General features: G+C 41.3%; 1 protein-coding gene across 1 annotated transcript in view; it reads left to right on the forward strand.

Annotated features, from left to right (window-relative positions):
• TTC27 (tetratricopeptide repeat domain 27) overlaps positions 1 to 13,041 on the forward strand; it is a 97,875-nt gene that overhangs the window by 74,675 nt on the left and 10,159 nt on the right. The window contains exons 14-17 of the mRNA XM_081188072.1: positions 342 to 440; positions 2,743 to 2,795; positions 5,794 to 5,959; positions 10,624 to 10,821. Of these exons, the coding sequence (XP_081044198.1) occupies positions 342 to 440; positions 2,743 to 2,795; positions 5,794 to 5,959; positions 10,624 to 10,821 (516 nt within the window). The remainder of the gene's footprint in view (positions 1 to 341; positions 441 to 2,742; positions 2,796 to 5,793; positions 5,960 to 10,623; positions 10,822 to 13,041) is intronic.

A 13,041-nucleotide genomic window follows, 5' to 3' on the forward strand; every position in this document is an offset into this window, starting at 1 on the left:
TCACATTTGCAAGAAGAATGTATTATACAAACTGGTGTCTCTGTGGAGACACCTGCTGCTTCTCAGGGGCTATTTGCATCATCACAGCTGCATCCCCTTATTGCCCTTTCTGATGGTGGCATCACAGCCAAGAAGGGGCTGCTGTATCTTTGTCGAGTGTCCAACCTGCAGATTGACTCTTGAAGCGCCATCAGACCTATGGCTTTAGTTAGATAACATACCTTGGGGTAACTCCAATAAAAGTGATGTGGCCTTTTGCACAAGAAAACAGAACCAGTTTTCCAGGCAAACACTGCAATTGTTGTTTTGTTTTTGTATGCTCCCTCTTGCTGACCTTTCAGTTAGGTGTGTGGTTTTCCTTGGGCTGTGCCTACTTAGCTTTGGAAGATTATGAAGGTGCTGCCAGAGCATTTCAGCGCTGTGTGATATTGGAACCTGACGTAAGTACAATAAGTTTAAGGTAACATTGGTGTTGCTTTGATTCTGTTTAACAGTATTTTTTTAAATCACTTTTCTGGGCAAGCCCATCCAATGTGAGTTGAATAATAAATAGACTGATCAATAAACAAGCCAGTAAAAACAAAATAAAGCTATATAATCTAGCCTGTAAAACAATATCACACCTGGAAGGCTAATATAAAAATATACATTTTCAGTGCCTTCTGAAACCCATGCAGCATGCTTACCCTAATACAGATCTGAAGGGAAAGAATTGCAAAGCCATGGAGCCACCACAGAAAAAGACTATTCCCTTTCGGCTTTCTGTCATGGGAGGAGGATACTTAAGGAAGGAGTTAGTGCTGTTAGAGTGTGGGCTAGCAGTCCAACAAATTGCTTTAACCCAGGAAAGCATTTGATTAAAAATATATTGGTTATCATTGTCAAGCTTTCATAGACTAAGTTTTAAGCTTGTTTATTTAAAAATATTTTTATCTATGAGACGGCAACTACAACAATCCATTGCTGAGTTGGGTGTAGCTGCCAACCATGCAGGGATTGTCAGAGCAACACAGAGCCCTGTTTCATTCCTCCTCTTCTCTTCCCCTAACTGTAACCGTAGTTTAGTGTTACAAGAACAAGACAAAGCAAGCCTCTGCTCAATTCTTCCCAGCCACCCACCCAGTGCAGCTGTGAAGAGGAGTTCCAAAGTCTTTCCTTGTGTTTTAGATTAACTATAGCTGGCCATGTTGTCTGAACCTGCCGGGCTGGGATTCATTTTAACTATGTCTTGTTGAAATGAGACAACGGCAAACCAAAGTTTAAGAAGCTGGCTTGTTTCTGCATCACATAGTTGAGATCACCCACAGTTTGTGGTGAATGCTACTTCCAAATACCAGTTGCTGGAAACTACAAGAGGGGAGTGCGCTCTTGGTCCCCTGTTCTGCTTGCTGGTTTCTCACAGGCACCTGGTTGGCCACACAGAGAACGGGATGCTGGATTAGATGGGCCATTGACATGATCCAACAGGTCATTCTTATGTTCTCATGGATCAGGTGTAACACTAAACTGGTTAATCTAAAATAGAAGTGAAGGTTTGCAGCCTCCTCACAGCTGGTGGGTTGGTGGAGGGAGGACACAAAACCCATGGCTTGCTGTGGTTTATCCTCATTAATGTTAAACTGGGCAAAATCAGTAATTAACATTGGAGCATTGCCCCAAACGAAATTATAATCATTCTCAGTCTGAGAAAGTGTGTCAGGTCTAGGGCTGGGCGATATCACCTTTTCAACATTACGGTGTATCGCCAGCTAAACATCGCAGTTTAGCGATATACTGTGATGTTGAAAAAACAAGCTGCATTGGCCTCTGCCCCGTGAGACACTGGGTGAAACTGCGCCAGCTCTCACCTCAAGGCTCGCAGGCTAGGACAATGCAGCTTGTTTGCATCGCTCAGCTGGGGGAAGGGAACACTCCCCCCCCCCACCCCCAGTGGAGCATCAGGGCTCCTTTAACTGCTTGCTGCGAGGAGGGGCAACACTCCTCAGTCGAACAGTTTAAAGATGCAGAGAGAGGAACAAGCTGTATCAGCGAGGCGCTTTTTTCTCCCTCTCCATCGTATGAGGGCAGAGTGGGATGGCGATTTCACTCAGCGATATATCTGTCCCTCTGCCAGCAGCACCCACTGGAGGAAGGAACTATTGCCTTCTTCCATCAGACGCTGCTAGTGAAGGGACTCAGGAGATGTAGCAGTTTCGTCAGCGATATACCACTGAGTGAAACCGACATCACAGTCCGCTCCTCATACCAGTCCTGGGTGATACATTGATATATCGCCCAGGCCTAGTCAGGTCTGTGCTCTTCTAATATGTCCCAAATTCTCAGACTATTTTTAAGGTTATTGTTCAATGTCCTGTCAAAATAATACTGCCTGGTATGCCACTGTTTCTACTGTTACACTAGTTTTATACTGCAACAACCTAAAAAAAAATTCTTAAATATGGGCACTATCCTAAAACTTGCCATACTCCTAATGGCTATGAATCAAGCAAAGGTAATCCCTTGAGTGGCATATGCTTTAAAATTCTCTCAAAATCAGCAGGTCTTTAAAATGTCTAACTCCGGCTCGATTATGCCTATTGATTGGTGCTATAATTGAACAGTCAAATTTATGAATGTCAAATATGTTGAGACACAAATCAGTGTTTTCCAATAAAAACACAAATTTAATGTGCTCAGTGTTTAAATAGGTATCCTTACTCCTGTATGTTTGCTCTCTCCTTCATGAATTTGTTTTCCCCACAGAACGCCGAGGCTTGGAACAATTTATCAACTGCATATATCAGATTAAAACAGAAGTAAGTACATCAAAGGGATTAGTAACTGCTGCTTCCAAAGTAAACAGTGCTGGTTTCCTCCCTCTCCAGCTTTCCCCCCCAATTCCTCCCAGCTCCTGGGCATGCTTCCCTCGTGATCCACTTTATGATCACCTCTAGGACAAGCCTCCCACCACGAGGAGCATTAGAAAGGTAGAGATATCATTGAAAAGCCTTTGAAAAGGAAAAGCAACTGTTTAGATTCCTCCCCAAACTGGGTGTCGCAATATAGAATTTATTGCACAGGATGCTGTTAATTACAAGTGCTGTACTGACTTCATCGTGCAAGGGAGGCCCTGCTCTGCATCCTGACCCTTTACACAAAAGAGCCCTGCGGAATCAAATGCCCATGCTTTTCTGTATTGTGGACCCCCACTCTACAGAGTGCTGTATCTATGGGGTGCATATCCCCTCCCACTGACCCACCTGGCTTTTCCAAAATGCGTTTTAGTATTCTTAATAACTGTAATGTCATTAACTGTGGAATTTTTAGCCGGCTGTTTTTATTACTTGTTAGTTGCAGGGTTTATTGTGAATTCTGCTTTTGGTCAGTTTCAGGTGGTGTGCAAATGGCAGAGAATGGGGCATATAAATATTTATGTACATAACTGCATTCTTACTTTAAAAAAAAAGCAAGCTGGCATCTAAATCTGATTTCAGTCCCTTTGGAAAAAATATATAGCTAAGGATGCCTATTGTAGTCACATAATCAAGGGGGAAGTTGGCAGTTTTAGTACTAGCCTCATGGTAGCAGATGGTATCAACCTGCATAATAAGCCACTTGTTTTCTGCTCCCTAGAAGAAGCCATTAATAAATCTTGTGAAGGGACCCGATTTCTTAGTTCTGTATGCTTGCTCAGTTTATGTAATGATGTCTGGAGTAGATACCTTTTTGATAATGCAGTTCTTTCAGAAGTTCGGTATCATAAGTAAGTTGTCAAGATAATTTTTTGGTTGCTCAGGCTGTGTCCCATTAATCATCTACCAAAAAGAATGCAACTTAAAAAGGCAAGGGAGAAAAATGAGAGTTAAAAAAAATAATTCTTGATTCCTCTCTCTCCCCCCCCCCACCCCCACCCCCTTGCATCACTGTGAACAATTTATCTGCTTTCTGGAAGCAAACTGAAAATGAGAAAATGAACAGGGAGTTCACAAAGTTGTGGACACAGGAAACAAATTGCCAAGAAAGTGCATTGAACCAAAAGCCATAAATAAGTTCAAGAGGCCCTTAGACATATTTATGGAACATACAGACTGAAAGATGCAGTTGCTACGGAGACTGCAAGGAACAATAAAAAAAAGATGTAAAGAGATACAAATGTTTGTTCAAGTGTCCTTTTCAGACAAATGTCCTTTTCAGCAACTTTCAGAATATGTAGAAGTATCCCCGAGAAACTTTATAGCCAATTACCTAAATGAAGAAAATCAGACTAGAACATTTATCAGACTAGAACTTCTAAATCTCTCTGTGGAGGCTACATAGGTTTCTAAGGTGGCTAATTTTTAAGTCAGCAAGTAAATTTTATCCAGAGAGTGATTAATCTGATCCCTTTGTTCTCCCTTCACATGCCATGGTGCAATTTCTGGACTCTTTATGTACCCGTATTGTTCCCTTAACTGGAATGACATCCCCATCTTGTGTCTCTTATCTCTTCTTATAAATTAGCTCACAGAGCAAGAGCTGTGGTGAAATTTCATCTGGCAGAGATTTGCACAAAAAATGGTGTTCCATATTTAACACTTGATCAGTTTCTGTCATTGAAAGCTACTATTTAATTTCTCATTCGCAAAACAAAATCAAGATGACTTACCATTTAATCAAGACTTACAAAATACAGTGTAAGAAGTAAGAGGGGAACTGTCTATGCCAGGGGTAGGCAACCTAAGGCCCGGGGGCCGGATCCGGCCCAATCGCCTTCTCAGTCCAGCCCGCGGACAGTCCAGGAATCAGCGTGTTTTTACACAAGTAGAATGTGTCCTTTTATTTAAAGTGCATCTCTGGGTTGTTTGTGGGGCATAGGAATTCGTTCATATTTTTTTTCAAAATATAGTCCGGCCCACCACATGGTCTGAGGGATGGTTGACCAGCCCATGGCTGAAAAAGGTTGTTGACCCCTGGTCTATGCCAATGGGATTAAAATAACATGTAAAAAATTTAACATTCTAACAACGCAATTAAGAATAGTAGGTGGCAAATAGCAAATCTGTGAGTACTATAGTTTAACAATGTCAAAACCTTTTGTTTTTCATCCTGGCTGATGGAAGCACACATACTCATCTTTAAACAAGCAGCATTCTCTGCTTGTTTATCTGCTTTAGCCTATTTGTAAAGGAGAAGTGTAGTAATCTTCCATAAATTCTAGACTAGCAGATATTTCACGGAAAAATAACAAAATGGATTGTCTTATACGTGTATGGTTTCCCCCCTGGTATAATAGATTTCAAGGTGGGGGGAATACAGCAAAATAATTGTTGGAAAGCGATTTTTACTACATTCAAATGCTGTCACTGGAAAATCTAGAACCCCCTTCACATATAGCCCAGCATTGTGAGAGTTGTTTCCCTGTGGAGCAGTCTCTCTCCTGCAATGTCGTGCCCTGAATGCAAATGATACAATAATGTGGATTGTTCCTTTGCAATTGGCAGCCTCTTTTGCAGACAGGTGCTGCACTCAGCTATATGGGATCACACAACAGGGAAGCATCTCTCATGTCACTGTGATTATGTGTGATGGGGAGCCCTGCCAACAGATAACAGCAATAAAGGTTATGGCATGAAGCATGCTGGTATAAAGGGAAGGGAATCATCCATCTCATGTCAAATCAGCAAAGCAACTCTTAAGATTGTGGTCTTCTTTGTAGATACAATTTTTAAAATGATAAACCTTCTAAAGAAGTGAATTAGGGCGGGGCGAGGAGGCAGGAATTGAATGGCAAAGCATAAATCCTTGTGTGTTTTAACTTATTTAATTTTGAACCAGAATTAAAGCATTCCGGACCCTTCAGGAAGCTCTCAAGTGTAATTATGAGCACTGGCAGATTTGGGAAAATTACATTCTCACCAGTACAGACGTTGGAGAGTTTTCAGAAGCTATTAAAGCTTATCACAGGCTTATGGACTTACAAGAAAAGTATAAAGATGTCCAGGTGGGTTGTGTCTCTTTTTATTCAAGTGTCCAGTTTTAATGATTTCAAACATGGTTCATGAAAACAGGTCATACTCAGGACAGCGATTAAAGAGCCTCCCATCTTATAGCGAAGTTGTAGGGTACCTCTGTTTCTTCTATAAAAATGTCAAGCCAAATCAAGACTTAAACGGAAGTTGCACATTCAGTCCATCCCTGACCATGATGGCATTCAGTGAGAATGCCTTCTACTATGAGCCCAGCAGCTGTTGCAATCCTTTGCAGTAGAACAGGGGTAGAAGAAGAAGAGGAGTTTGGATTTGATATCCTGCTTTATCACTACCCTAAGGAGTCTCAAAGTGGCTAACAATCTCCTTTCCCTTCTTCCCCCACAACAAACACGCTGTGAGGTGAGTGGGGCTGAGAGACTTCAGAGAAGGTTGACTAGCTCAAGGTCACCCAGCAGCTGCATGTGGAGGAGCAGAGACGCGAACCCCGTTCCCCAGATTACGAATCTACTGCTCTTAACCACTGCACCACACTGGCTCCCAGTAGCCAACTTGGTGCCCTCCAGATGCTAGAGTACAGCTCATATTAGCTCCAACCAGCATAACCAGTTGTTGGTGATTTTTAGTTCATGGAAACAGAAGAGCATAAGGAGAAAATTCTGTCCTTGTGGAGGAAACCATGGCAATTTAGCCTTTACAGTGTCCTTCTCTGTACACTGAACCTGGTAGGAAATCAGTGGTAGACTGTTTGTGGGACAGGGGACAATATTACGTTGGAACATGATGATGCCAGTGGACATTCCCTGCCTTAGAATAGTGTTTTTGTTCTACTGCTCAGCCTGAATGCATGGACAGTGTCAGTGGATGTTTTAGCCTTCAGCATGCCTTTAGGAATGTTATCTGAATGAACAAACTGGGATTTTCCTTTTTTAAAAATTCATTAAGGAGCAGTGAAACTTCAAAATCAGTGGGAGTGATAAAAATCTGCTGTTGGATTTTCAGAAGTTCAGGCTTGTGGGCACAGTCTAATGGTCTTTCCCCACAAAATAAATTAGATGTGGATTGTTTCCTTCCTCAACAGATTCCTTGCTGCTGTATTCACTAGTTGCTTTTTCAGATGGTACCTGCATGTAGCTGACTATCTCAGTTGTCCAATAAATAAGGGTTTTTCCCCTAGAAATATTAGGTGCCAGCACCTCACCATGAAGTTGTTACAATAAGTGCCACACTTACACAGTAATCGTACCTTTGTTGTTATTCTCGAGTACCCCTTGATAAAAACACATTTTTTAAAGCATCTCCTTGTGGCTGGCTCTTATTTGTGTAAAAAGTGCTACATCAAAATGTATGCAACAAAGCAAAATCACAGGCAGGCATGGACGCCCACAGGATTTCCTGGGCCTGGTACATTGCATAGGGATAGCCCCCCCTCAAGCAATCTACTGGCAATAACTGCTGAGGATGTAAATATGTTAGTTTAGCCTAGCCTACCACACCAGGCTGCCACTGTTATGATTATTTATTGGATTTCTTACCCATGCTTCCCCATAGGGTCCCAGGGTGGGTTGCAACAATTTAAAAATTATTTAAAACAGTATTAAAACAAATAACAATTAAAGGAATAGAGTGGATTCCATTGCAATGATAAAAGGGGGTGGGGATAATGTGTGCAACCTTGAGCTCCTGGGTGGAGAAGCAAGAAACAGCCCACAGTCCTGATATTTACAGCAGTGTTGTTGCCTGCCGAGTGCTGAAGCCTTTGCGTTTTGTGCTCTTTCTGTAGAAATGTCTATTTGAATTACATTTTCTTTTTCCAAAGAAAGTGAGGAAAAGGAAGCTAAGAATCGGGGGGGCCTGCTGGCTCATGGTTCAGTACCTGTTGGCAGCCCTGGGTGCAGGTTTTACTACTGCAGATAGCTACTGGCCTGCATTTGTGGTGTGGGATTTTATCTGGCAGTGCAATTTGCTACTTCTGTCAACTTCAGGATTTATACCATATATGCCAAACATTTTTTGGCAAGAGCTAAGTCACAGTTCACAATAATCACCTTTGACCATGGGAGTAAGGAGGATCAGACACTACTTAAGCAATGCTAATTGTCCTCTGTCTCACCGTTGAAGCTCAGCAGTTGCTGTTGCTCTAATGCTGGCTTGCTAAGAATGACAGAAGCATCAAATGTGTTGTGGCTTTTTTAAGCAGTCTGCTTCACTCTACAGTGCACAGCTCAATTTTATTTGTTTCTTGAGCAGGATATACATATGTGTTCAAAACAGGAGTTAATGGAAGACAGACACCAACAGAGAAAATGCCACTATGTCATCTTTTGTCAGCACATAAACTCAGAGATAAGCAGTAAGGTTGATTCTTTATTCAGAGAGACAAAACCTAAGAGAGAACTCCACAGACAGGACTACCCCAAGGAGGCAGTCGCCAGAACTGAGGATCTGAGCCTTCCCAGCAGTCGCAAACTCCTTCAAGAGCCAGTGTGGTGTAGTGGTTAAGAGCGGTGGACTCGTAATCTGGTGAACCGGGTTCGCGTCTCCGCTCCTCCGCATGCAGCTGCTGGGTGACCTTGGACTAGTCATACTTCTTTGAAGTCTCTCAGCCCCACTCACCTCACAGAGTGTTTGTTGTGGGGGAGGAAGGGAAAGGAGATTGTTAGCCACTTTGAGACTCCTTTGGGTAGTGATAAAGTGAGATATCAAATCCAAACTCTTCTTCAAGGAGGGGCTCTCTGTGCCTTTTGTCCTGCTACATGTAGCACCCCCTAGGCAGTCAAAATCTTGGGGCACCTCTCGTGCGCATGCTCTAGTGGGATTACATTGAACTAAGAAAACTAGATTGCAATTTTCTTTCAAGATGCAATCAATGTTACTTTGATCCATTTTCACAGGGCCCCTAAAAGTTGTGGGGCCCACAGACCACTGCCTATTCGGTAATCCAGCACTGTTTCCCTAGCTGCAGGCTCCCACCATTCCTCCTCATCTAGCCAGATCCTGATGTCTTTCTGTCCAGAATCCTTTCTACTGGAAAGGCAAAAGCAAAACTTTTTCTGTCCCTTCAATTTCAGAAATAGATTTCAGAGCTTGAGGAGGAGGCAGAATTAATAGGTTCAAGGAGACACCTGTACCTGCTAATGGCCATTTCCTTGTTTTTAAGCCGTAACATCGGGAGCCATTTACAGCGTGGTACTCTGTAGACTGATGGCTTATCATGTGAGAACTGATCTCTAAAACCATTTTCCCCCTCGTGAAGCCTGTCAGCTTTGCTGAGCATCAAGGTAGCCTGGGAAACATGTTTTGACAGGCTGAAATTTTATATCAAAGGGGCTTTGTAACTGTACAGTGATAACTAGTAACAGCTCAGATGTTTGGAAATACAGGGTTTAGGTTTCGACAAAGTCATTGTGGGCACAAAAACATCTAGGAAGGTTATGGGGGGAGAACAGCAAACCGGCTTCACTGGTGTTTTGTTTGATCCTCTGTAATGATCCCATGACCTCTAAGAGACATGTATAAAAATTGAATGTACTTCCATGAATGCATAACTTTATTTGATGCACTGGATGATTAAGTTATCTGTAAAAATGTAATATAACTTACAACATTGATTTTGGACCTACTGATAATAAATTTGACAACTTAAGAACAAGTTTCTTAGTTGCTGGATATAGCACCAGTAAATGGCAAAGTCATTTAGAAGTGTTTAAATTCTATTAGTTTTTCAAGAACTCACTATATTCCAAGAAAATAAGTTGCTAGCATTCTTAAACAAGTATGGTGTCTCTGCATCTATGGTACATAGGAAAGCTACATTACATTTTTAATAGATTAATTCCATAAAATAATCCTATACATTTGCATGGGAATAAACCCCATTAAGAACAATGGGACTTAACAACTAAATGAACATGTATAGGATCCCACTGCTTATATGTATTTCCAGTACCTCTAACATGTGTTTTTCCAAACCTTACTAAATGCCTTTGATTTCTCTGGAGAATATTCAGGTCCTTTTATTAATATTGACTGCCAGATACAGATGTAGCTAGTGTTGTCAGAATTTCCCATGTGTCCTTAAAGAGATTTTCTATCTTACAGATTAAAAGTGTAGTGTAAATTTGGGGCAGTAAGACTCTCTGTCTTCTGGTTAGATTATAGTTTTAAGTGGTGCCCAATTATGTAATATAGAACCCTTATTCAAATTTTGGAGAAGAAGCTTTCACAGAATTGCTGTTACCACTGGGGAACATTGTTTTTCTTTTTCCTTGCTATCTTTATCTCTTGAGCAGCTTATTGTCTGTCGAATGTTCTCCCCTGGGAGGTTTGGCTGCTGCCTTCATTATACACCTTTAGGCACCAGGAGAAAAGGGAAATGGGATTATTGATTCTGTGGGTTTGAGTCTTTTATGCATCTTGTGTTTTTATCTTGTATTTTTTATGTTGCGAACCGCCCTGCGATCTATGGATGAAGGGTGGTGTACAAATTTAATAAATAAATAACATAAAAATAATTCAGACTCCTACAAATCATGTTATTGTATAAGATCTGTATACTGTTTGATTGTAAAAAAAACCACCAAAATCAAAGCGGCTGTTGAACTCACATGTTGCACACATTCACTAATTTGACTTGTAGTGTTAGTCCAATTATAACCAAAATTATCTTCTTTCAAAGGTGCTAAAGATACTAGTAAAAGTAGTTATGGATGGAGTGACCGATCGTAATGGAGAAACTGCAACAGGGTTAAAGGGGAAACTGCAGGGACTCTTTGGCAGAGTGACTTCTAGAGTGACAAGCGATGGAGAAATCTGGAGACTATATGCAAGACTCTATGGGAATGGGCAGAGTGATAACCATGAAGATACAGAGAAGGTAAGTGCTAATGGTAAGAGTGTGATTTTAAATTAGTAATGATATAGGAAATTTACTCTCTACTCAAATTTTGGTATTAGGATCATGATGCTTGGTTTGTGACTGTTTGGTATTCCCCAACTCACAAAATAAAAATATTGTAAAGGAATCTGTTTAAGCCAATTTCACTTATTGTCGGTACTTCTGTCTTTGACAAGCGGATCAGCAAATCAAGCTTAACTTGATAAAGAAGAAAAAGAACAAAGCAGGCCATTAAAGGGAGGGAGGATAATGCAGAATGTTCAGGTTGCAGCACTGGAATAAGAAAGATTAACACCCAACACAGGTGAAATGTTGTTTTTCATCATTCTTATTGTGAGAATGCACTTAAGAAATAGGTAAGTTTAAGGATACAATCCACAGAAGGTTACTTCTGTTCAATTCAGTCTTAAGCATATATATCTGTCTCAGAATTGTGTTCTGTATATTTAATGTGCATAATCCAGAGCGGGGCACTAAAAGGTTATTTTAAGCAATATGACTTTTCTAAATGGATTTGCACCTTTCAGTTTTTCTACGGAATTCAGGTGGCTAAAGCATTATCTGAAGGCAGCAGCACTCAGGGGAAAAGAATGTTCTCAGTCATCAAACTATTACAACCTAGTGCCATGCAATTGTGTACTGCAGCCGTGGGATCACCTATTAAGCTGTTCTGCAAGGTCAGCCTGCTCCTTCAACACCACCTGCTGACAGATAAATATTGCTCTTCAGGTGGGAGTAAGTGTGGCATCTCCCTTGCAAACATATGAAGAAGCTGGATTCAAACACACAGATGAACTGTGAAGTGGGAGAGAGCTAACAGGCATATAGGGGAAAGTAGCAAAGATAAGGAAGTTACGAGAGAGGAGGTTTGTGAATCTGCCAGAGAGGAGGAGGGAGGGAAGGAGAAGCTTGGCGGAATGCAGAAGAGGAAAAGGAGGAGCAGCAAGATTAGAAAAACTAGCTGGAAAGGAAAAAGAGTGAAGGAGATTGACATGAGATTAGTCAGGAAGAATAAAAAAGACAAGATAAAGGGATTTGTGCATTTCTTACAGTGCTGCTGCTATTGGACTGCATATCAACTATGTCTTTGAACTATGTCTAACCTTCCCTTGTTTTGGCTTTTTTATTTTATTTTTAAAAGATAGATTCCCCCCCCCTCTCAGAAAAAGAGTTTTTATACAACAAGTCTTGTTTTCTTCACCCACTTTCTACTAGGAGATGCAAGTTCAGTTTTCTCAGCTTTGCATCCCCTGTGAGTAGATGCTCCTGGAAATTCTCATTACCCTGGTTCTTGTGCTCAGTGAGAGAGACAGAATTCCCCTTTATAATGCCAGGGATGTTACACCTTGACATGTAATAGCAGAAGCTAGTAAATAGCATTTCTGAAACGAGTCATCTAGAAATTAAGTATATTCCTGAGGGACCTTCTGTCCTGCCTACTTTAGTACCGTTTTCAGATTATAAAATTGGCATTGGACCCAGGAAATGGAGTGAGAGCATTTGAGGTCTGAAGCTAAGCAGGGGTTTGGGAGGGGAGGCTTAACCCTCCCCAGCTTCCCCTACCCCCCCCCCAAAAAAAACCCAACCTCCTCATACAATTAGCCTTGGGGGGAAATCTATTGGCTTTTTTCAAGCTTTGCTGTTGCAGAAGGGAGGGAAGAGTGATCTTCCTTGAGATTTCAGCTAGGAAGGGAGGGTTAACTCTGCCCTATCTCTATTTTCCAGAAGATCACACACGTCACAAAAAGCATAAATCAATGAATCAATCAATCCCAGGTGCTTGCAAATGTGCCCACAGGCCCAAAAAGGTTGTTGAAATCTTCTAGGTATTTAGAGAATCTAAAGAAAGCTTTGAAATCTGCCACATAGTCACAAAGCTTCTAAACTACATGGAGGGGGGGGGGGAACGGGACTAACAATGAAGTAGGTATTGGAAATGACAGAAAACATCACGTGGGCACAATCAAAAAGATAGAAACTCCATCGAATTCTAATCGTAAGACAATAAAATACAATATAAATTAAAAAACAGTAAAAATACAATTAAAAATCACAGATCATCAAGCACAGTGCATTCCAGTTTCTACAACAGGCAGAAAAATCACTGTGGTCCACAAAGATCCTTAACCATTTACAGATGACCAATGTGAAAAATGGTTTAGGAACCACTGCTCCAGGATGTCTTAATAACCGAGAACC

This window comes from Podarcis bocagei (genome assembly GCF_964188305.1).
Source record: "Podarcis bocagei genome assembly, chromosome: 3".
In the NCBI taxonomy this organism is placed as follows: Eukaryota; Metazoa; Chordata; class Lepidosauria; order Squamata; family Lacertidae; genus Podarcis; species Podarcis bocagei.